Raw genomic sequence first — 24636 nt, 5'->3', positions numbered from 1 at the left:
TCTCCTACCTTCTTAATGCAAGTTGTGCTACCTCTCTTGTGTACGAAACCAAGGGGGCTCTGACAGCTAAAGTCCTCCTGGCAATCTGGCATTTTCATAACTGTTCGCCTTAAGTTTTAAATGGGTTAATGATTTCCATGGAATAACATAAATAGGAATTTTAGCAACCCAAGTGTTAATAAAAACTTCAGCATTTACAATTTTCAAGTCGGTATAGCCTTTTGTTTATGTAGTATGCACTATATTTGATTTTTAGTGTTAATTTATTTACATCAGACCCACCCCCCATTTCAGTTGGTTTGGTCAGATAAAGTATCCCTCTTCTAAGCAAGCTCAGGTGAGAACTGAGAGGGATTAGGAGAAAAAGGAAGGTTGAAGAAAGGAAGCAGGTGGTTTTGACTGCCAGAAACCACACCCACCATCCATGCCTCCCCATCTCTGCATTTCCTCCCTTCCTTGATCCTGTCAGTGTCTTGAAGATTTCACATCCCAACAGCCTCCAGGGAAACTTAAACATCTTCCAAAGACTGGTCTCTCTAGTGGTCATGAAACCCTCTTTTCTTGTAGACCTCTAGCTCTCAGAGCTATTCCAGGGTTGCAGATTTGCTTACACTATGAGATACTCAGTGAAGGTGGGACAAGTGAGGTGTGTGAGATTATTTCATTCGTATGCAATCCAAGGGAAAAGACTCTCTAATTTAGTAATGAGTGTTGAAAACAAAAACTACAATGCAAGCCAGCTGTAGCCTACATCTCAACCACATAAGCATCTGCAAGCAGGGCAGTGGGAGTACACCCACCAGTCTACAAGGAGAGCCTGCTCGATAGCAGAAAACTGTCCCCCACCTCTGCATATTCCATTCCTTGACCACATGCAATTTCTAGGAGCACACACCATGCCTTGGCTATGCATTTAGTCAAGGGAAACTTAAGCAAATGACCATTTCCAATCAAGAATTTGCCTCCAATGCTTTCAGGTGGCCCTAATCTAACACTGCTGCCAAGCCATGCAAAAGCAGCGATTACATACTTCAGTTCATTAACAACTGTGTGCTCATTTCCAAACTCTGCTGAGCTCAGAGTTGCCATAGAAATGTGTTATACTGGCACTAAAAGCAGGCAACGAGCTCCATAAAATTAATTTCTTCTCCAACGGTTTACGTGCTCTTTAGATTATCCTGACATCAAAACACGTTCAGGGGGTGGGGGGAATATGTATTTTCTGTACAATTCTGTAAGTAAGAGAAAAGGGTGCTGTTGAAAGGGATAGCGAGAAATTGGGCTTAGTTTATGTGAGTTTCAGCCCCAGAAAAAGCTCCAAGCCAACACTTCTATCCTTTGCACTGTCCACATCACCGCACTTTGCATTTAGACTGAAAGGGCAGAGGTTTTGCATACACGCATCTAAAACCCAGGGGACCCAACTTAAATGGTGAATATAAAAGATATGGAGCAATCATGTTTTGTTAGTTCCAGAAGCATTTCCACCTGGACAGCAAATTAAGTCATTATTCCCCCTTATCTCCCCCCGGCCCTTACAATATTTCAGCATGAATCCTTAGTGTCACACAGGCGATTTAAGGGGTTAAATGCAGGCTGGGCTACAGCTGGCAATGACAGTAGCTCCTCTCTAGGTGGCACATACTGTATCTATAAACTTTAGTACAAAAACTTAAAAAATACAGGAACTAGGTCAATTTGTTAACTACATATTTACAGATAATTACAATATTTTCACTCACAATCATTAAACCAATTGCCAGTGAAAATGCGAACGGTGCATGTTCTGAGGTACCCGTACCGGGAGCGGTAAGTCAGGGGACAGGAGATACCCCTGATTTTGTGCACATTGTGTGGTGGAATGCCCATCTCTCGTTGGCAGACCACCTCCAGACCTCCAGGCTGAGCGTGTGTATTCAGAGGGGCTAACCCTGGATTTACAGAACATGGCTAGATGGCAGATAGGTGGGTAAATGTACCTCCAAAAGCACAAGCATTCAGAGGCCCACAGCTTGGGCCAGCTGCTTGTTTGCTGCTGCTGTATGCGTTATTTACCCAGCCCTCTCTAGCTGAGCCAGGCTTTCTTCCTCCAGCATTTAGCCAAGGGTTGAGAATGGGGTATCCCAGGCATGTGAGTGACCCTGACAGGCCCAACTGGTTGAGTTCTTTTACACAACAGGAATCAGGGTTATCCGTACCCGTCTCTCTTTTGGAGTAATGTTTTAATAAAACCATTAAGTCAGCTGGCTTCTTCCCAGATCTGACAGCCCCCTGCACCCCTAAGCACAGTCTCGCAAACATTTCTTCACTGGCTCCTACGGAAATGAAACCGGACAGTGCAAACTCAAATGAACACAGCAAGACACACGTCAATCCCAAATTCTTGCTACGGGCACCAACCTTTCTTAAGGACACAAAACCCACTTCTAAGCTCACAATCTGACTGGAGTCCAGGGGAGCGCGGGACTGGAACCGTCCCATGGTTTTTAAACCAGGAGCATAGACAGTTTTAAAAGAACAGACACTCCTGCTGACAGTTTAGGGAAGCCAAAAGCTTGTTGGAGACACTGAAAAAGGTTACAAACCTGCTTTCAAAGCAACCACACTGCTGAGAGTAACTATAACCCACAAGAACAGTTGTTTGGGGGTTTCCCTTTGGTATGTACACACCACTGCCATGAGCATCCACACACACCAAGAGGAAGACACACCTTATGCGTGGCATGCTGTTACGCTAGCGAGGTCTGAGACAGCAGGAACACCTCCCACTAACAAAGGAGATGCCCTTCATATGTGCAACTCTGACCTGACACATGCATGAACAGACCACCTCTCCCCAAACTGCCAGAAGCCTCACGGCTATCCAAGGGTGGGTGGGGTGGGGAGGAGAGATGCCAGGACTCTGCAGAAGGTTTCCAGGCCTAGAAGATCAGGTTCTAAGGGCTGTCTCTGACCAGCTGTTACCCCATCACTCAGAAGCCTGCAGCGTTACATGGGCACACAGAACTGGCATCAAGGAAGAAAATGATGTTGTTCCCATCACACTGTCCACTGCTGGTGGGGAACCAGACTTAGAGACACGTGCCCATGCTCTGGAAGGAATGGGTGAGGAGAAGGATAAAGAATGGAGCTAATAAGAAGTAACTTCACAGTTTTATCTTATGTTTTGGCCTTAGCTTAATGCACATGGAACAGCAACAAAGGTGCAGAGAGCAGTGTTTATAGTTAGTGGCAGCTGAACCAGAAATGTAGAAGGTTAATGAAGACTATACGGGGTTTGTGATCTTTTGAGATGAACCACCCCTAGGGATTCTGAGCTCAGCCTGTGGCGCATTTCACTCTTATGTACCGCCGCCTTTCCTCCCAGCACACTGACTCCAAGCATACGTCGAACAGCACCAGCAGCTCTCCATGCCACCTCCATAGTGCTACGCAACCCTGCTTTCTGCGTTGCCTTCTAACTGTGCCGTACCCTTCATGAGCGCTCGTCCCTCCTTGTACACGCCCGCAGCAGCTACACAACCCTCCAACAGCCTGCAAAACACAGGGCAGGATTTAAACCAGGGCTTGCCCACTCCATTCAACCCTTGTGCACTTCTGCTCACATCCTCCCCCTAACACAGCCCTGCTGAACAAACTGTCCTGTCCGCTTATCAGCTGAGGGACTGCTAAGTGCCCTGACAGAAAGGCAGAGCACGAGTTGTGTGCACACACAGAGAGTATATAAACAGATACAAAGGAGATAGTATTAGATCTCTCTCCAGAGAGAGGTGCGTATGTAACAGAGTAACAGTAGGTACTGATATAATACAATTTATTTTCGCCAACGAAGAGTGGACAGGATCAAGGTTTTGAGTTCAACAGGCCATTTTCCCCTTTGTGAGAATAAGCAGTATTATTCCAGTATCCAGCACCATGTACTCTGTGCACTGGACTGACAATGAACTGAGGATGTACTGAAAGTACAGCAGCTCTAGTCTGCCCCAAGGCAGGACTTGTAGATAAGAAATGTCCACAGGGACTTCCCCGTTCAATGCTTTGTTACTGCACGGTCCCGTGTTTGGTTTTCATCCCCTTTGTAGTTTACAGGTTAGACTGAATGCAGGTGAAAGTTCCAGTGTTGTGTCCAAGGAATTAAGTGCACAACATTCAATGGGGAAGGGAGAGGTGGCCTCTGTTTTCCAGACACCACAACAAACAAAGGTCCCTTGCACTGATTTTAATTAACAAAATCAAAAGAAGTCTAATATGATTAAAGAGGTGAAAAATGCCAACTCTCCTGCTATTGCACCTCTGGACTAAAATTTAAGGTCTCTGCAAAGGGGAAAAAAACAAACACACAGAATAATATACAGTAGGTGTCAAGCTGGCACCAGTATTTTAAAATACTGTCATAAAAATTGTAAAGTAATATACACAGAGACATTTTCCCAGTGTTAATCCTCACATAGAAGATGGAAAACTAGCATCTTGCTGAGACACTGGGAGTAGTTTTCACAATTTACAAACAACAGTATTTTTAAAGCCCTGGTTGGAGCGTGAGTGGGTGGATGGGAGGGTTCAGTACAGCGCGGGGGCGTGACTGGGAGGGAGGGTACAGTACACTGCGGCGGCGTGAGAGGGTGGGTGGGAGGGTTCAGTACAGCACGGCGGCATAAGAGGGTGGGTAGGAGGGAGGGTACATTACAGTGCGGGGCCGTGAGTGGGTGGATGGGAGGGTTCAGTACAGCGCGGGGATGTGACTGGGAGGGAGGGTACAGTACAGCGCAGCGGCGTGGGAGGGTGGGTGGGAGGGTACATTACAGTGCGGGGCCGTGAGAGGGAGGGAGGGAGGGTGCAGTACAGCGCGGCGGCGTGGGAGGGAGGGTGCAGTACAGCGCGGCGGCGTGGGAGGGAGGGAGGGAGGGTACAGTACAGCATGGTGGCGTGGGAGGGAGGGAGGGAGGGTACAGTACAGCGCGGCGGCGTGGGAGGGAGGGAGGGTACAGTACAGCGCGGCGGCGTGGGAGGGAGGGAGGGTACAGTACAGCGCGGCGGCGTGGGAGGGAGGGAGGGTACAGTTCAGCGCGGCGGCGTGGGAGGGAGGGAGGGTACAGTTCAGCGCAGGGGCGTGAGTGGGTGGGAGGGTACAGTACAGCACGGCAGCGTGAGTGAGAGGGTATAGTACAGTGTGAAGTACTTAGTTTTAATTTTTTTAAAATGGAGTTTGCAAACTGATTCAGAAAGCGTTTGCGTCTCTGGAATATTTTGATTTTATATTTATACATATATGTCACAAAGCTTTGAATGTGATATATATGATATCTATAAGATATCACATTATATATACACTAATTTACCTCATATACCTCCACTACACAATATGAAGCAATTCCCACAGATTACAACAACTGAGTAATTGGGAAACAACTCTTGAGATCAAACTCATTCGGAAGGTAGGTTCTGTTCCCCACATGTACACACAGAGACACACACTTATACCAGTTGATCTGAATCAGTTTTTGCAAACTATTTTAATTAAAATATTAACTCATTGGAATAGTCCAGGTCTGCACATGATATACATGTAAAAATGGTTACTACACAATTTTTTTGGAAACAAAAAAGCCAATATGTGATAGACATCATTTGGGTCCAGCATTTAGTCATGCTTTACATTACACAAAGAGATGGTTTGAGGGAACTCTTCTTGAAGTAGCTCAATTTAAGCCAGAGACTTTGGCCAAATTCAAACCATAACAGAAGCAAAAGGATGAAACCCCTGAATTGTGAAGTACAGTTTCCATCACTGCTGCTGTCTGGGATTAGGAGTAGGTGAGAACCCCTAAACATTGCATATTAGCACCGTGCTGTGGATACACCCTCCAACCCAAGGTGGTAAGATCCAACATAGGTGTTTGGCTTTTGATTTTTTTTTTCTTAAAACAGGAAAATGAAGGTGATTTTCCTTAATTTCATTTGAACATTTTAATGCAAAAGAACAGCTAGAAGAGAAAACATCCATCCCACACAGAGATGCGTCTCAAGGGGAATAAGAAGTCAGAGAGTTCATCTTTGTCCCAAACATACCTGTCCTACAGGGTAACCAACGGGCGTATTCCCCAGTGGCTTCACCGCCTCATCCCAAACTTCTGCGAACACGGTTAATACTACCAGGCCCTGCCAAAGGGTTAATCAAATGTATTTTGGTATCATGTCCATCTTTGTTCCGAGTGATATGATATACCGAGACACTGGAAATCCTGAAGTTTGGATTCACCAGACATTGGCTAAGAGTTAAGGATCTGGAGTGGATTTTAATTTAGTTAACAAAAGAATGTCACACTGTTGAGAAAACTGAACAGCAGCGACACATTGGAGTATTTCTATATAAACATGTCACATGGACAAACACATTCGGAAAACCCTGCTTGTGAGCCCTATGAACATGTTAAATGCAAATCCTAGAGTTAGCAGCTAGTGTTTTCTTCAAGATGATTAGTGTGCAAGGCAAGTAATTTACAAAGAACTCTGGCTGGTCAGTCCCCAGGAAGAAAATCTCTACCGCAAACCAAGCTTAATCCACCTATTCTCATCTGAATCTCATGGTGCTGACCTGCCCAGAACTCCCCACCACTGGTACTAGTCTTTCACAACACATTAAGGGTTGAGACATAGCCACAAAAGTCATTCCATTTATTTTCAGACTCTCTGACCTTTTTAATTTAATTTTTTTTAATTTACTCCCCAACCTCTTTTGCTCCCTTTCAGTAGTACAGCAGCTCTGATAAGAGCCATCTGGAAATAGTGCTTCCTACATGTGGTGTGACATGCTACCAAATGATCACAAAGTCTCAATGGCCTGTAAAATTGTAAAGTACTGTGGCAACCAAAATAATACAAAGGAGCTTCACATGCAGCAAGATCTACAGTGGTGATGTAGGTTAGTCAGCAGCTGGTAAAGAGTCATTGGCTCAGCTCCTCCTGGTACACTATGGCAACTAAACATTGAAACAGTTGGCTACACTCAACATGTAAACAGGAAATTGCAACAAGCCAAAAGGTAATAAACTGGTGTACGCAGTGTAGTAATGAAAACCCCGATCAATGGCATTTTGTGACTATGGCATCTTTCAAAATACCTCTGGCATTTCAGATTGATTGGCTGTAAGTCCAAGGTTTCTGAAGAACAGAGCAAAAGAACTATTTAGGGCTCCACGAATTATTCTGATGCTTAGCTAAGGTGAGATGTCACAGTATTAGCCATACAAGTGTTCTTTTATTATTTATGCTCTTCTTCCCAACCTCCTCCAAAGCATGACACCCCTGCCACCAGCACAGCCAGGGGAGTGCAAAGATGCTAAGCCGGATTTTAAACATTTCCAGCCCTCCCCCGCACACACATCTACCAGTGTGGTGCCCAGGAAGCCAACCTATGCCCTTGGAGAAAGCTCACCTCATAGTGCAATAGAGAGCATGCACTTGGGTGGCAAGGGTCTGTGTTGATCCCTGTCATCTCAGCAAGCAAAGCCTTTCCTCTTGCCCCTCTACCTCACCTACAGTTCCTTTAATTCCTCTCTTCCTGAGGCAACACCTAGAAATGTCGCCAATTTCATGATAAACAATGGGCAGAAAACACAGCTGCTTCTCCGCCAGGTAGTGACTTATTTTCAGCCCACCTGGTCTGCTCAGGTGGCTGGTAAGAGGTTTGGACATTAGAGAAGGTTTGAACTCTTCCCAACACTCTATAGGGAGCGGGGGTTAAAGCAGTCTGAGCCCTTGTGCAGCTTCAATGCCATAACCGACAGCCAACTTCTCTGACTAGTTGCATATATGTCTTAGATCCCCTCCCCAGGCCCCCCCAAAACATAAAAATTAAAAAAACAAACCCTGCAGCCAAATACTATGACATCCCAGTTAGTAGACACAAAACAGAGTGCTTTACAAAATGAATACAATACTCCATGGTCACCCAGCATCGCGCTGCAGTCCCACATTGAGGAGGCTGCTGGGATGCATCTGTAGGCAGTTTCTGTTGGCAGACAGCTCTGGTGGAATTGCCACCCGCAGTTCCTGTTTAAGTTATGTATAAGACATGTGTGAACCATTGGATATTTGTGAAGTAACACTTGTGCTCCTGCTCATGCCCTGCTCCGTCCGTCCCCCAGAAGCAGTCCGCCTCAGAGCCTGGGGGCTATTGCGGACCCCTATAGCACTACCTCGAGGTACCCCTTGCATGGGCCCTGAGGGGTGACCCCATGGCTGGGGTCCACCTTGCATTGGATGGCCCCAAGCTTGTGGTGGGCCACCCATGGGATGACCCCAGTGAGGTCCCGCACCCCCAGTAGGATTGTGGGACCAGCCAGAAGCTCCCGGGTAGCTGTGGCTGAACGCCTCGGGGGAGAGATTAGACAGAACCATGTTACTGAAACCTAGCCTCATGCTTTCTGAATCAAAGGCTTCAATCTCGCGGGCTTGACGCTCCAGCAGGCTTCGTATCCGTTCGGTGCGCTCATTCTGCAACGCCAGCATCTCCTCCTCAATCTGAGGGAAGGAAAGAGAAAAGGGAGTCTGTAGGAGCAGCACACCTTTAGAGACACAGCAAGCGCAACCAGGTTCATTGCAAGGCTGAGTTTACATATCCCTGGCCTTGCTGTTCAGCCAAAGACTAGATCAGCTGCAGGGGCCAGAGGCATACTCTCCATTATGAATGCAAAACAACAATCTGGGGTTTCTTGGACACGTGGACCTGGGCGCCAAAAAGTGAGAGGGGCTGGACAGCAGGGATGGAACCCAGGTGTGAGGAGCTCCACCATCCTATTTCCTGGTGTTTCACACATTACATCAGGGCTTCTGGGATTCAAATCCAAATCTATGTCTTCACGAGCTCAGATTTCAAATCTAAGATGCAGCAGCAAAATCTACTGCTCACCCCCTGACCTAGGGACAAGGTGCTTCAAGCAGAACGACTGCATGGTTGTCAGTCACCTACCAATCCAACAGCAACTGGTCTGAACCGTTGTCAGCTGAATCTAGTGACAACAACTCTCCTTCAGAATGGCAACTTACTAACAGATCTGCCTGCTTTCCCCTTCAGAGCCAGTCTTCCAATTGGTTTTGGCTTATGTTCATCACTTTGACCTTACTCCTTTCCTAAATTGGTTTCTAATGTCTCATTAACCTGCTGCTCTCTCTTACATGTGATCAACGGGGCTTCTTCCCGCTTCAAAAACAAAACAGTAACGTAGGTGGAGATATCTGCATTCTGGGCAGATTATTAGCTGGATGATTTGCAAATGACCAACGGAGTTGGGAGCATCTCCAGCTCTTGATACGACACAGTCTCTCTTCAGTAAGAACACTGCAAATCACTTTTTAATGGCCCTTGTGCAAGGCATGGACATCAGCCATTTAGGCACAGGGAATATGGTGCACAAGCCTCCTGATGGCCCCTGGCGCAAGGGTGAATTTTGGCCTGCGATTTATTATCTCCTCTTGTGGAAATTCTTGGGGTTAAACACTCAGACCCAACAATTGCTCCATTATTTCTCCATGCCACGGAGAAGCCATTATTGGGCTTGGTCACAAAGAATGAAGGGAAGGGGGAAAAAAGAAACTGACTCTGCTTGCATGCCGACATCTCCACTCCTTTCAGCAACAACATTCCCACAAGAGAGACTCTCTCTCACCCCAGAGGGGCCCCAGGACTCACAAGTGCTGGAGATTAACACTTGTTTGCTTGTAACCATTCTCAGGGCATTTAATCAGGGAATATGTACAGTAGTTTAATCTACAATTCAGGAAACAATCTGCTCCAGCATGAGTCATCACCTCCACCATTTGGGGTTTGAGATGCTGCCTTCCCTCACTTGCTGATTTCTTGCGGCTTTGAGAAACAGTGTGGGCCCTGATGAGGTAAAGGATCTAGCTCCCTGTGTAAGGCTTAGGCCAGGTAAAAGCTAGGCAGGCGGCCAGCTCACTCTGCCTAAAAGCCACGGAGTGGCTGGCTGACAGCATATGCCAGGGAAGCACATCTTTTTATAGGAAATTTTTCAGTCCAAGAATTTTAGACCAGTTCTAATCACTAAAGCACCATAAGCATCTATAAGGCCACACTGTCCTTTACACCACCCTGGCAATGTAAAGGAGCCTTGATTTACGCCTCTACCAGCTGCTCTAGGCACCCAAACCGACCTGCCTGCACTACCGGGGAGGGGCACATGACCGCTCTTGTAGCTTCCCTTTGCTTTCCTACCAGAAGTCATTTTTCTGTGGGGAAGCAAAGAAATCTGGAGGGGGCATGAATTCTGCACACGTGCAGTGACGCAGAATTCCCCAAGAAGTAACCTTCAGTGTTGGAAACCCAAGCATCACCAACAGGAGAGAACTGACCGGGTTAGTTTCACTGTCCAAGCTAAGAGGGGAACAAGGAAGAAAAAAAGCCAGACGTGATGTATTCGGGGTCTGTTTCTTATTAACACAAAAAGGGGCTTTACAATAAGTAAGAATCAGACTCTATATTCTCCTCCCCCCCCCCCCCCCGGCCGAGTTTTAAGAGGCTAATAATCTCTTGAATTTAGACAGCAGCATCCATCTGGAAAAGTGCAAAGAGCTTTACAGCTTTACAGACATTAATGAATTAAGGCCCATCCTCCCTGTGAACTAGGTAAGAAATCACCCCTGTTTTATAAGTGAGGAAAACAAAGACACACAGCAGGGAAGTGGCAGTGCAAAGTAGCAGAGCTGGGAAGAGAACCTAGGTGTCCTGACAAACAAGTCTTGTATTTCAGCCACAAAAACAATACAGGAAGAGGTTGTTTCTTTAAAATTACTGTTGTTAGTTATGTCTTTTTAACACACAGGGGGCAAAGTGGCTACAAAGAATATTCAGAGAAGACTGCCACAATGTAATCTTAACTCATTTGCCTGTACCTGGATGGTGAAGCTCACATGGCTGGCTGCTCAATCCCTTAGATATACAACTGCCACAGCTGAGCAGTGCCAGCTGACTCAGGCTCAAGGGGCCTGAGCTAAGGGGCTATTCACCTGTAGTGTAGATGTTCAGACTCAGGCTCTAGGACTCTGTGAGGTGGGAGGGTCCCAGAGCTCAGGCTGCAGCCCAAGCACAAACGCTGTTTGTGAAGAACGACCCTGTTTTGTGAAACATGGATATTCAGGATCCTTAATAAATCTATTTACTCACAATTGTTTGCATTTGTGCTTAGCAAGGCTTCCCAGACCCTGCCCAAACTATTGCAATCAATGCAAAGTCTATTTCTATTTCAGAAGTAACATTGCCTTAAATACAACATAATAGATATGCGTAACACTGCAGGTGACGCCATGGTGAAGGCTGAAAGTTAAAAACAGAACTTAGATACAATTCAATTGCACATGTGGACTCGTACATTTCATTGTGTTAAAGCTACATCACCTAGAGATGACTTAGAGGTTCAGAGGGTCTTGCTGGGCGAGGTACTTGAAGCAGCATGAGAAGCATATTATACATCTAGATCTTTAGAATGTACACTCCCCATGTGTACAGGGCAAAGCTCACTACTGACACACTAGGAAACTTACACCATTGGAAAAATGCCAACTGAGGAGGCTGGCTATGTATATGCCTTTGCCTTCATCCAAGCCACAGACACTGCTCAATTCCTAGAGCGATGGGCACCATCATACAATAAATAGCGCTCTGCTGGGAAGGGGCCAAAGCTCTATGTACTTTGCTAGAGACAACCAATAAAAATACAGAGGCATTTTAAAATCGACACTTGTCTCCAGTCCTAAGTCAAAGCTTCAGTTAGCCTGCATGTGGACACATCGTATCACATCATTGAGCATCAAAAGAGTCAAGACAGCCTACAACAACTGAAAGGACAACGCTTTGAGAAACAGCACATTCCCATTTATTCCACATGGGTCCCCATTTTTTTCCTGGGTGGCCACTAATCAGCAGTAACTCCAACCAGGCAGCCCAAGGAATGCAGCCTCACTGTTAGCTCAAGCTTTGCACTTCTCTGCTAGCTGTTAATTATATGCATTGTGCATGTCTGTGATATACAGGCTCTTACTGTTTGAACCATTTAATTTTGTTGCTACAACCCTACTTTAAAGGTGGTAAGTGACTGAACACATCACTGTAAAGAGGCACATCAGTTAAAAAAAAAAAAATACTGCAGGATCTCTTGGCCCTGAGAACAGTTCTAACAACAGAAGCTAAAGCAAAAGGATGCCAAGATCTTATCTTTCTCCTCCCTGAATGGAGCTTTGCTAAACGTCCTCTCATCGTAACTGAGGCCAAAAGCCAATTCACAGGGATCTTCCACTCAAGTAGGCTTTGGATCAGGCCCATAACGAATAATTTGCATTGAATTCATTTTTGGCTAACCTGTCCTCCTTTAAATCACTGGCCTAATTTCAGCCTCTAATGTAACTTGATGCCAGACTTTCTCTTGGTTATGCGCAATGCAACATCAGAACACATCCGAATTGCACCCACAAAACCGAGTGACTAGCAACAGACTATTACACACATGCTTCCAAAAGATACATCTCAGACTGCGCCACCAGGTAGCAATAGTTACAATACAAATATTTATTTGAAAGCAGGTTCCAAGAGTACTGCTGTGTTGTAAACTGTTAGTTTTTCAAACTGACATTTTAATGGGAATAAAATAAATGTAACACTGCAGTTTAGAGGCAAATATTACACCAGAAAGTCCTACATAGTAACTTAGTTTTCACAGACGTAGCCACTTGTGAAGATTCAGTAACCTGCAAAAGGGCCATGGGTAAGCAGAAGACACAGCTTTCTTAGACTAGTTTTCCCACTGCCCAGTAGATGAGTAGCATAATTCAGATGAGTGGTCTTTGCTGGCTGAACATACATTGGTTACTCTGAGAGAAGCAAGCAAGTATATCTTACTTCTATGCCACAAATGTATTAACTGTCAGTCAGCATCAAAGTTACAATGTCTGACAACCCATAGGGGTAAGTCAACAGGGGAAATTCTACAGGACGAAGGTCAGGAGGATATTTTTCTTTGCTGTGACGTGCTTAGTATGCGGCCATGATACACAGTTTCACAACCCAGATTTGGTGTAGCACAGGGAGGCATGCTTGGTATGGGTAAGCAATTCTATACCAAGCTCTGGAGCTCAGTGGATTCTCTGTTTTTGTGTCTGGCTGCTCCAGTTTGTAATGGGATTAGGGTCAGACCTCTGGACTTTTTAACTATGATTTGACTATCATGTTTCTTCTCAATGGCTGTCTAACTTTAATCAAAGTCATTTTACAGAGGTATCACAGCTGAGTCTTCATAGACTTTTAATGGAGTGAAGCTGCATACAACAAACATTTCTGTTCAGGGTAGCCCCCATCACAAATCTGTGCTGGTGCACTCCACCCTTTCTACTTGAAGTTCACTATTCCTGATACCAGAGAAAATTATAGAAACTCTCCTTTGCTGTGTTACATCTTCCCTCTCCTGAACGTGGAGAGAGAATCCACTGCCAGGGACAATGGAGAGAACACTGCTTTTCCCCTTCTACCTGAAGACTCACCATCATAGCAGCCTTCCCTCCATCAGTTAGAACTTGATGGAGCCCTGCAGTCCAGCCAGGAGGAGGAGGAGGTCATGGAGTTCGATACAAACGGCTCCCCTTTCACTACCCAAGGTCCAGGCACACTGCACCTCAGCCCTACTATGTGCCACAGCACTGTCACCCTGAGCAGACCAAGACCCCATTCTCCCTATCGCTATCAGTGATGGGACAAGAGGAACTCCTCCAGTGACTAGTATGATGCCATTTTGCCTCTCAGGTGAGAGAACCCAGGGAAGGGTCAAAACCAGTACTGTAGCATTGTCCCGTTAACATTAGCTTTTCATAGTCAAACTCTTGGAACATGGCCAATGCTGACTGCTGCTCCCAAGGCCCCTCAGCCGCCCTTACCTTCTGCTCCAGGAGGGCCCTGCGAAGGGACACCCTCTGTTCCAGTTCACGCAACTCCCGATCATGCTGGGCCTCAGCCTGCATTTTGATTTTACTCTGATATGCATTCAGCAGCTCCAATTCTTGCTGCAGCTGCATCTTCAAAACCTGGCACTCCGCTTCCTGCGCCTCATCCAAACGCAGCTGTGAGGAGGAAGACAATAGAGATGTTTCACAGGGGGACAGCCACTCGTGACACACTGTACGGGGGAAAACGTTTGTTTTCTTAGCAATACAATTGCCTTCTATTGTATCCACTTTCAGTGAACAGGGAACACACAGTGACAAACACTGGGGGCAGTAAGATGGCAATGCTGCCGCAAGCTGCACTACAGAGTGGTCTCTGAACAGCTCTGGCCCCCTACAGGGAGAGCTGAAGGCTGGCTAAATGGCACTAACATCTACAGCTCTCGCTTGTGGGAAGCTTAGAAAAAGAAAAGTTCTCCTGTGTTGCATACAAGTGGCTAAATGGAATGCCAGATTTACTGGACGTTTGCACAGAATCCTAGTTCAAGACGGGAAACGGCTCCTAGCACACCTCCCTGCCAATGCAGAACAGTAACTAGCAGCACAGCTTAACAGCCTCAAGCCAGTTACACAACCATGAGCTTTAACTCTCACCATGCCTACACTAAGGCCGCGTTACCCAGCGTGGGAGTGCCATTCTTGAATGCAAAGCAGAGAGGGCAGGAAAAGCTGCATGAGCCCAGATTCACAACAGTTCCCTTGCAAATCTGCTCTTAAAGCAGTGGGCAGCCTCTTGCTTTCCTCCCTGCTCCCCAGTACTCCCCAACACAGGAAGCAATGTCCAGGGATGCAGGCTCAGGTAGCAACTTACTCGTCCAAACTTCTATTCTCCGCTCCCACAGACTCAGCCCCAGCAGGTAGACACATCGGGCCCAGCCTATGAAGCCATCAACATATCCTTCCCAAAAGCAAGCAGCATAAGCTTCTGATAGGGTTGGAATGAGAGGAGAGGGTGAGCAAAGGCAAATAAAGAGAAAAACAAATTCAAGAGGAGGATGAACAGGAAAAGGAGATACAGGGGCCACTATGCTAGGACCTAGAGCAAGCAGTTATGATCAGCTAGGAGCGCACCATCTGCTGATCCGTGTCAAAGGGGTCTCAAAACAAGGAAGGTTAGGAGCCACTGCACTAAGGATATGAAAAGAAAATTCTAATGCAGTTACAGCAGGGACCCGAAGTATTATGCATATAGTGAATAGTCATTAGTTAAAATGGCATTTACTAAGCTTTCAACGTGAGTGTCAATATCATTTCAGGTTTATATCTAGAAGCATTTAACTGACTAAAAGGCCAGGTTGAAGTAGCATATTGGTGCTCCATAAGAAGCAGCTGAATTCAAAGATGCAGGCTTGGTGCAAATGCAGCCCTCAGATTAAAAGGAAACACTTACTATGCACCTCTGTCATGGTAACTCAGGACTGACTGAAGTGGGTAGTGAGTATTTCCTCGGGATTTGAAGGCTGCTTCTGCAGGATATGAAGGACTAAGTCTGGGATCTGAATCTGGGTGCTGCATGTGTGGCAAAGGAAGAAAACAACCCTGCTGTCAGGGTGACCACAGGTCAAAATGCAAACTGATATGTTGGGCTAAGCATATGTATACTAGGTCTCAGAGGCACTCACAGCTTGTGTTGAGAGCATTTCATTGATGCTGTGATCATACTGCTCAGCTAGGATGGCCAGTTTCCGGGTCTGCTCTTCCTTGAGCCGTTTCAGGACAGCTTTGTGTTCACTCTTTGGTGTGGTCTCCAGCAGATGGTTTCTCAGTGCTTTGTACTGTCTGGTTTGGATCTTGCATGTGTCCTGAAACTGCTTCTTTATTTGTAGTTCTTTAGACTAGAGAGAAGGAGGAAAAAACCCAGCATATGTCAAAGATGGAAGCAATATATTCAGTGATATTTCATTCCATATTCAAGGGTAGGAAGGAGTTCACAAATCCCACAAATGTATATGAATATAAAAAGTGTGAAGAGTAAAGTGATGAGCACACAAGAGACAGAGATCATGCTGCTGCAGCTGCTTTGCCACTTTGCTAGTTACATTTTGTTGGTGTGCAAAACAATTAGAATACAGATGACACTTTTCTACCAAAGCTCCAGACTACATTCAGCTGTCACTACACAAAGGGACCCATTTGCCACTGGACTGGATTCAGTCCTTGGATTCAGAAGACTTCTTGTGTGATAGGAGTAATAGTTATTAGCCGTTAAAGCCTTACTTACACATGGCTGTGCCTGGATTTATTGCTGTGAAAAACGCAAACTAGGAATATTTTGTGTACAGAGAGATCATTTTTTATTTAGGATTCAATGACGGAAATTTGTATTTTAACCTCTGATGCTAGGACCTTACTTTCATAAGGGTTTGCAGTAAAGCATTATTTTATCAAGGAAAATTTTGACCAGTACTGGTTTGGTAACATTACTTGGTTAGCAGGGGACCCATATTTTATATCTGGAAGAGGGAGTCGTCATATGTAGTAGTATCCTGCCTAATCTAACAAACACTTAAATATACAAGTCCCTCCCCCACCCCCTTCGAGGCACCTGCTGGAGACCCGAGGTCATTCCTGTGCTCTCCTTTTGCACCCAAAGCTCTATGCGTTGTCAAGAAGTGTCAGTTAGCACTGAAAACAAAAGATTAGGAGTCACTAGATAGGGTTAAGTACCTGGATTTGCTTCTGACTTGCTGTGTAACTTTTGGTAAATTAATTCTCTCTGTGTTTCAGTGTTCGCATCTGGTTCATCCTTACCATCCTCACAAGGGACCTGTACAGTGCTTTGAGATCCTGAGCTGGGACATGCTCTACAATTATTACTATGGTTACCACCCTTCCACCTGAGCACTGGATGGGATTCGCTTTAGCCAAACAAGGAACAGCCTCTGAGATGTCACAGCTAAGCTACACGTGGCATTCACTCCAAGGAAGGAAGATGAAACCTAGAAACGCTCCCAGCCCCTGCCAGACTGGAGAAGAACAGAAAGGCTGGGAACAAAATCAGAGGTTTCAGCAGTGGCAACACAGAGCACTGACTCTGGGCTGCACGGTCAGTCCCTCCATGGGCCTGATGTTTAAAGGTGCTGTAGCAGTACAGTAGCAGGGGTGGGAATGGATTTCCGCCCCGTTCCATGGAGAAGCCCTGGCACCTGGACAGGGAAGACAGCTGCTTTTACTAGCACCTCCCGACTGTCAGCCACTCTACTAAGCAGTGCTGAAGTTGGTTCAGCTGCCTTAGAGGCAGGTAAAGCACAGCGTTTGTGGCTATCTAGAAGGGCCCTGTGGGAGCATAAAATAGCTCGGGCCCTGTTCTATATTTCCTTAATACCTCACTGCCTAAAGGGTTCTCACAACGAAATTTTTGGTGGCCTCAGAGTGCAGCCACCAATTCTTGCTGGTGGATGCTCTGACAATTTTTCCTAAAACACTTAATTAACTTCAGGAAAAACAAATATATATGCACAGATCCATGTCCATAATTTATTCAGGTAGAGGTTTTTTGTAGACTCAATAATAAAAATCATGTTCAATTGTTTCTATTCTTTACTGGATCTACACAGAATAGAAACACAAATAAGGTGCCCCCCCTCTTTTTTTTAAGACTTGCTAGCTAGTGAGTCTGCTGCTGTGAAAAGTAATATTTGTATGTTTGTTAATATCACTTTTCACAGCATTCTTACTCAGCCCTGGCAAGTCAGGGCACAAATTAAGCCCTGGATGGGGAAGTGAGCAGGGAGACAGCAGGGGTCAGGGATGATGGAGGGATGAGGCAGCAGCAGGAACCAGGGGTGATGCCGGGGGTGGGGGAGGAAGTGGGAGGGGCAGTGAGCCATGGGGCAGCACCTCTGCTGGGGTCCAGAGCCACAGCCCCAAACCCTAAGACTGTAGCCTGCTGCCCACCACCCGGGGCTGAAGCCTGACTCTCACCGCCCCCAGGAAAGTGGGGAACTCACTGGCTGCCTGCTCCTCTGGCATTTGTGGCTCCGGAGAGGGCAGGACCCAACCTCCGCTGGTGGCCCTGGGGAAGGGGCCACTGCTTGCAAACCACCCCCCGCCCTGAAGTTACTGCCTCGGAGGCCCTAATCACAAGAAAAGCCTCTGGTGGCCGCATGTGAGAAACACTGGCCTGGTTTCCAAAGAACACCCTGATTCCCTGGTGCAGAATGCCTGTATGCACTCTCTTTCTATTTCGCTGACACACGTATCACAGAGGGGAAGACGGGACTTTTACTCTTTCTAAATTAACCAAAAGCCATTTCCCTGCACGAAAGCCCTTCTGGCTGCTCTCCCTACCCCTGCCCTGCAGGGAAGTGCTTGTAGGCCATGCATTTCTATCGAAGACTTGGTCACAGCCAGGGAGTCGCAATGCATTTCTCCTCACTTTCTGTGAAGTTTCTCTTGTACACCAGACTTTATTTATAACTTTCCAATGCACAGGCTTTAACAACAGGAAACAGAGGCAAGGGTAAGTTTTCCAGTCAGGTTTATGACTGGATCATGTTGGTCTTGCATTGTGAGTTACCAGAAAGAGGGTAACAAGTAAGACACTCAGAATAATTATAACAGAGAACTTTTCATTAAAGGATTACTTCTAGTTACCATTCCTTCAGGAGCAGCCAATGACTACAAACAGACATCTGATTGTGAAAACCTTACTCTCAGTATAAAAGGAGTCAGTAAGCAGCAAAGGAGAGCCCTGTAACTTGGGCCCTTTAATAAAGGAAAACGTCGCTGAAGAGAGAATCTAGGTAACAACGGCAGCCAATAAACCATGTGCATGCACTGTTCAGAAGTGAGGGAAAGAGTTAATTCTAGTGAACAGTTCCAATAAAGCAAGTATTGGACTTCAAGCAGTATCGTTATTCCAATGGTCTTCACTATTAGTGTTCTGTGTACACAGATTCAGTGCTGGCAAAAGGTGCTGGACTGACTCTCTGGACTCTGAAGTCCTTCATTAATCACAAAGCAGGTACAGCACATGCAGCAGTGTAAGCTTCCCACACTCCCTGCCAGTACGCTTGAGCCTGCCCTGTGGGGATGACCTGTAAGGGGGTTCAGTCTCCATGACCCAGTCAGGTCCCTTGACTTCTCTGCTGTAACTGCCAACCAGGGGCCAATTTCAGGGAGGGAATGAATATGGACACATTGTCTGCTTGTGCTGTACCATATCCCCTTGGGGAGCCACAATTCACGGTTAGCTTCAGAAGGATCAACCTAATGCAGCTGCTTCAGTTTTATTCAGCTCATAATGCAGGACTGCTTCTTTGTGAAGTCATCAGCTATTTCTGGGCTATACCCTTGGAGATTCGGAACACACTGATCAGATGGTCCCCTGTGGTCAGCAGTCAGGATTTAGCTATTGAATATCAGGAGATTGATAAATCATTCCTTTTCACTGCAGAAGTACTGTTTCCAAGATGGTTATTTTCCAGACAATTTCTGTCAAGAAAACAACCTACAGTTGGTGTGAACTGAGTCAGATGGGCAAATCACGACTCCCAGAGACCTAGAGCAACAAAGGAACCCCATGCTCCGTAAGGCACACGGCATATTCTGCTCTGGGCACAGCTGAAATCCTGGGTGGAGTGAAGGAGTCTCCCTCTGCACAGGACCAGGCAGCGATGTGAAGGGACTTATATCCCATTCGCTAAGCACCTCCCATGAGACAACGGGACTTCTATGGATGAAGAGATGGGCTTATAATGTAAATACTAACAGCCTCCACGACAGACGCACGACAGTTCTGCTCAGACACCAGCGTAAGCACAGGACAGAACGTGAGGCGGGTTATCATTAAATTCTTTTCCCCTCTGATGTTGCATTGGTTAATATTTTTTATTTGCATTTGCTTGTCCACCGACACTACTAAGGGGAGCACATCCATAGCCTGTTAGCTGGAGAGCTTGTTCATATTTTATTTCCATGTGCAGCAGCAAAATTAGGCTTTCAAAATGATTCCTTCATGATAGAAGGGTGGATTATTTTGGGCGGGGGTAGGGACTGGGGTGCGGGGGGGGTGGGGGCCTGCAAGGATAAAAATATTTAAAATCCAACTTCTAATAGAATTTAACCTTTTAAAAGGGAAGCCAAATTGCAGCTGCTGAGCAGCATCTTTTTAAAGAAGTGAGGGATGGTGTAGTAGGGGCCTGCCTGCAACACAAGTACAACCCAGTGATGGGATCCAGTTACTGCCAATACATATGGTGTCACGGGGACCTTAGCCACGTCCCATTATTTACGTAGCTCAACATATATGCATAGCCCCATATAGAACAAAAGCAGACAGGACCAGAGCCTCAGCTGCTATAAAGTGGTGCTGCTCAAATGAAATCAATCAAACTATGCCAATGCACACCTGTTAAGGATCTGGCCCAGAGTGCCCGTCTTGAAAATTTTACAATCGTTCATTATGGGAAGAACAATAGATGATTATGGGAAACAATGGGGCGGTGGGTGGGGAAGGATGAAAGTTAAGATAGCAAGATCATCTGATTGCTTGGTTAAGTAATGCAGGCATTGTGAAGAGTTGCTTTTTTAATAGAATAAAGACATGTACTATGTGGTTATAGGTTTCAGAGTAGCAGCCGTGTTAGTCTGTATTCGCAAAAAGAAAAGGAGTACTTGTGGCACCTTCGAGACGAACCAATTTATTTGAGCATAAGCTTTCGTGAGCTACAGGTCACTTCATCGGATGGATTCAGCGTCCACTGAATGCATCCGATGAAGTGAGCTGTAGCTCACGAAAGCTTATGCTCAAATACATTGGTTCGTCTCGAAGGTGCCACAAAGTACTCCTTTTCCTTATGTAGTTATAAACCTCCTTGAATAACTGAGCTTCATGAAAGACCTTAAAGAAGGAGAGGCTGGCGGTGTGGTGCAAAGGGCTTTAGCCCAGTTACAGAACATGGTTAAAGACCTTAAGGACTCCCATACACCAAAAACTGGAACCATGATGGTGCTTGACACTGTGACATAGTTGTAACTGTTGGGTAGACCAGCCCTGCACTGCACTGTGCCTGGGAGCACAAAACATGGCCTGTTTACTCCCCCTCCCCATCTCGATCACGCTCCAATATTACGCAATACCTTCAGACTCTTAGGCTGCTGTCGAACTTCCATGACATGCTTACGCCTTAGCTCACGCTCTCGTCGCTTGTTGTATTCCAGCTGGTTTGTGAGCTCAGTTTGGTGCTGAAGCCTGATCAGCTCGCAACGCATCTTCTGGATGGTATTGAGATGGCGGAACTCCAGTTCTTGCATAGACTCATGCTGTCGCAGCAACATGGCGTGCTCCAGATCCTTCTGCGTCTGCCTTTTATTTAACTCCTGAGCCACAGAGCGAGAATTAATTGCCATGAGTTATTTGTGTACCTAGCTTAATTGGGATCACGTTCACCGCAGTGCATTTCAATGGTTCTACCAAAGCACACCCAAAGCAATTTAGATGGTACACCAGGGTTTTTCTGCAACTTACTTGTGGTAGGTATCAGGTATAAAATATTAGGAAAGGTGGTCAAAAAATAAATCACTTCACATTGCTTCTTTCTGTCATGGCTGCTAAACAATTCCAATTTACCACAGTTAAGTCTAAGATTCTGTCACAGATATCTTTAGTAAAAGTCATGGACAGGTCACAGGCAATAAAGAAAAATTTATGGAAGCCCGAGACCTGTCCATGACTTTTACTAAAAACATCCTGACAAAATGGGAGTTGCGGGGTTCCTACACCGCCTGCGGTAGCTGGGCAGGCCCTGGCTTGGAGTTTGGGGGCCCCACCGCCCATGGGGGCTCAGAGCTCCAGGATCCCCCGCCGCCTTCGGCTTGGAGCCCCACCACTCACAGTGGTTTGGAGCTTGTGGCCCACGGAAGCAGAGTGCTGTGGGGTATCCCCGCCACTCACTGCAGCTCAAAGTTCCCAGCTGCCACAGGCTGAAGTCATGAAGGTCTCTGGAAGTCATGGATTCCATGATTTCTGCGACCTCCATGACAAAATCGTAGCATTAACCATAGTAGACGCTTTCTAAAGAGGTCTTTAATGCTGTCCACTATTATCCATTTGCTTTTGTTTACACTTCCCTACATAACGTATAGCAGTGAGACTTTGACAATGAATGATCCATTAAACTGGCATGTTGGTTTTCACCACAATGCGCCCATTTAAACTGGTCTATTACAAAAGTCACCCTAGATCAGGCAACACCACATTCTGTACCAAGCACAGGGTTTTGGCTACACAGTAGGTGTCCTATATGGTGTATCTGGGACTAACATGGTTCATGGGTTTTTACTCCTCCCCTGCTCTCTCACCTCCCGAACTAAGTCCTGTTCCAGGTTATGGCGCCCGAGAAGCATTCTTCTCTTAAAGCGACGGCACTCCAGCTCCAAATACTGTCTCTGGCGCCGCAGCAAGTTGGCCTCCTCCTCTGCCTGGAAATGCTGAATGTTCTCCTTCTGTTTGGAGAGCCACTCCTGCTTCTCCTTCTTTGGAGTGCTCTGGTTTTCATTCAGCTCCTGACAAGACCAGGATAATTAATTTCAGAATAATCACATTAAGCTGTTTGACAGTGAACAACTGTGCTGATCTGCATAATCAACTACACTTTGGTTAGGCTGTGTTACTTCGTCCTCTTGTGCCCAGATATTGCAGAACTCTCAGCAAAGTGTATGATATTGCATATCTATGGCGATTCCAGGGGACAAGTTGAATTTTGGCTGCTTTAACTGTACATTTTCTTGAGTCTTTCATTTTAAGTTAACTTCAAAACATTGGTTTGCCTTTGAGTTTCCTTTAGACAAGTGTAAAAGGATACAAAAGCTTGAGAATAATATATTCTATCACTGATGATGTAATGCTACTTGTATTCGTGTAAATTCCAATTTATGAGGCACTTCTATTGGCCTCTCCAGAGGGAAAAAACCTTTCCATCTCATTCCAACTTCCAATGGAATGGTTTAAGATTTATACATACATACAAGTATATGACCTAGCCACTGACATATCACAGCTGGGATGACAATGGGACCAGGACAAATTCATCCGATGTCATTTACCAATATTGTTTATATAGGCCCTGATCTTGCAAAGCACTTAAGAACATGCTTAAGTGCTTTGGGGCCATTACATAGAGATATTTATAATACATTTAAGTCCCAAGGCAGGACTCAGTTATCAAGGACCCATAATTTACAAAGAAACAGTATAAGGCAGTAAATAGGAGAGATGATTGGCCATGTTTTCAAACTTGGATGCTAAATTTGAGACACCCTTCAATTCAAAAACAACTTTGACAAAGTCAGGAATTAGTCTGTTTACACAAGCTCTCCCTATAATTTGAGAAGTAATACATACTAGATGGACCAGTACTGTTATTAGACTAGTCCCCACATATAAAAGAGTTAATACCACACAGAATGCCACTGTATTTTATCAAGGAGAGTCAACACATCATAGGGCATTGTTCTTTAAATACTATCTATTGTATGACCAGAGGAAGATTCCAACCCATCACAGCTTTACAGGTCTCTCAGACCTACTACTTCCCAGGCTTCTCCCTCCCAGGGAATAGCTATGTTGGGGGTTATTTGTTTCTGGATTTGTTAACTGCTCGTTCCAAAGTTGAATCACAGGAGTTAATAGTTTAGAATTAAATGGCTCTTTCAAAAACTCAATGGTGGTTTGATGTCAGTCTGTAAAAGGAACCAGGAAGTCTGCACCTATAGGTCCCTATGGAGCTGAAGAAGATCACGATTTTCAAAATAATACAGTGGTTATCTACCCTAAATAGCTTCTCCCACTCCTTTTACCATCTTATAGAAGTTATTCTTTAGCAAAACTTCAAGAGTTCACCTTCACTGCTCTACATTCCTGCTTATCCAATAGAGGTATCGATAACCCAGTGATGAAAAATTTCACTAATTACAATAGTGAATGGTCTTCTATTTACAAGAGATGCCGCTATAAGATATATTCCATAGTATGCTGCTTTACCTCTTAACAGTGAGAACTCTCTTTCCTAAACTACTCTCTCACTCCCTAGCATTCTTAAGTTTGTAAGCACCTTGGCGGGCGCTAAACTGGGAAACAGTATTAAAGAATGGACAAACCTGCATTTCAGTAGACAACTATGTGGATAAGCATAAAAACACACACTTTGTTTTAAGATCAATGACAAACATTACAAGTGATGTCTTCAGTAAGCGTCTGACTGGAATCACAATACAGAATTTGCCATGATCATATTAAAAATTACTTTGCAACATATTGGCATCTCTTGATTCTAGGAGTTGTGTATTAGTACAATTTATCATACAAATACAATTGTATTAGTACAATTAGTACTTTATTGTTCTCATAACAGAGGGGTTACCTCTTTGAGCTGTTCTTTACGGAGCTTGTATTCTCTCTTCTGGGACTCCAGGAAGCTGTTCAGTTCTTTCTTTTGCTGGGCCTGAATATGTTGTTGAAATTTCTTTTCTTCATTGGCCATCACTTTAGCCTACACCAGAAGACAAAACCCAATGAATTTCTGTGACTCAAACAGTTTAACAGATCTCCACTTCCATTTCAGACCCCATGCGAATTGCTATTGCTTTGCACCTTTAACATATACTCACCACGCCTTTCCAAGAGAATCA

The 24636-nt window shown here is 45.4% G+C and overlaps 1 protein-coding gene across 3 annotated transcripts in view; it reads right to left on the bottom strand.

Annotated features, from left to right (window-relative positions):
• Window positions 1–5075: 5075 nt before the first annotated feature.
• TAOK1 (TAO kinase 1) overlaps window positions 5076–24636 on the bottom strand; it is a 98934-nt gene continuing 79373 nt past the window's right edge. For all 3 annotated transcript variants that reach the window (XM_084650757.1, XM_084650758.1, XM_084650759.1), the window contains 6 exons: window positions 24369–24497; window positions 22309–22512; window positions 21088–21327; window positions 15627–15839; window positions 13939–14121; window positions 5076–8523 (listed from right to left, as the gene is read on the bottom strand). In XM_084650757.1, the coding sequence (XP_084506883.1) occupies window positions 8062–8523; window positions 13939–14121; window positions 15627–15839; window positions 21088–21327; window positions 22309–22512; window positions 24369–24497 (1431 nt within the window). In that variant the 3' untranslated portion in view covers window positions 5076–8061. The remainder of the gene's footprint in view (window positions 8524–13938; window positions 14122–15626; window positions 15840–21087; window positions 21328–22308; window positions 22513–24368; window positions 24498–24636) is intronic.

Source organism: Lepidochelys olivacea (genome assembly GCF_965140295.1).
Source record: "Lepidochelys olivacea isolate rLepOli2 genome assembly, chromosome: 17".
In the NCBI taxonomy this organism is placed as follows: domain Eukaryota; kingdom Metazoa; phylum Chordata; order Testudines; family Cheloniidae; genus Lepidochelys; species Lepidochelys olivacea.
This window is presented reverse-complemented; position numbering and strand designations above follow the sequence as displayed.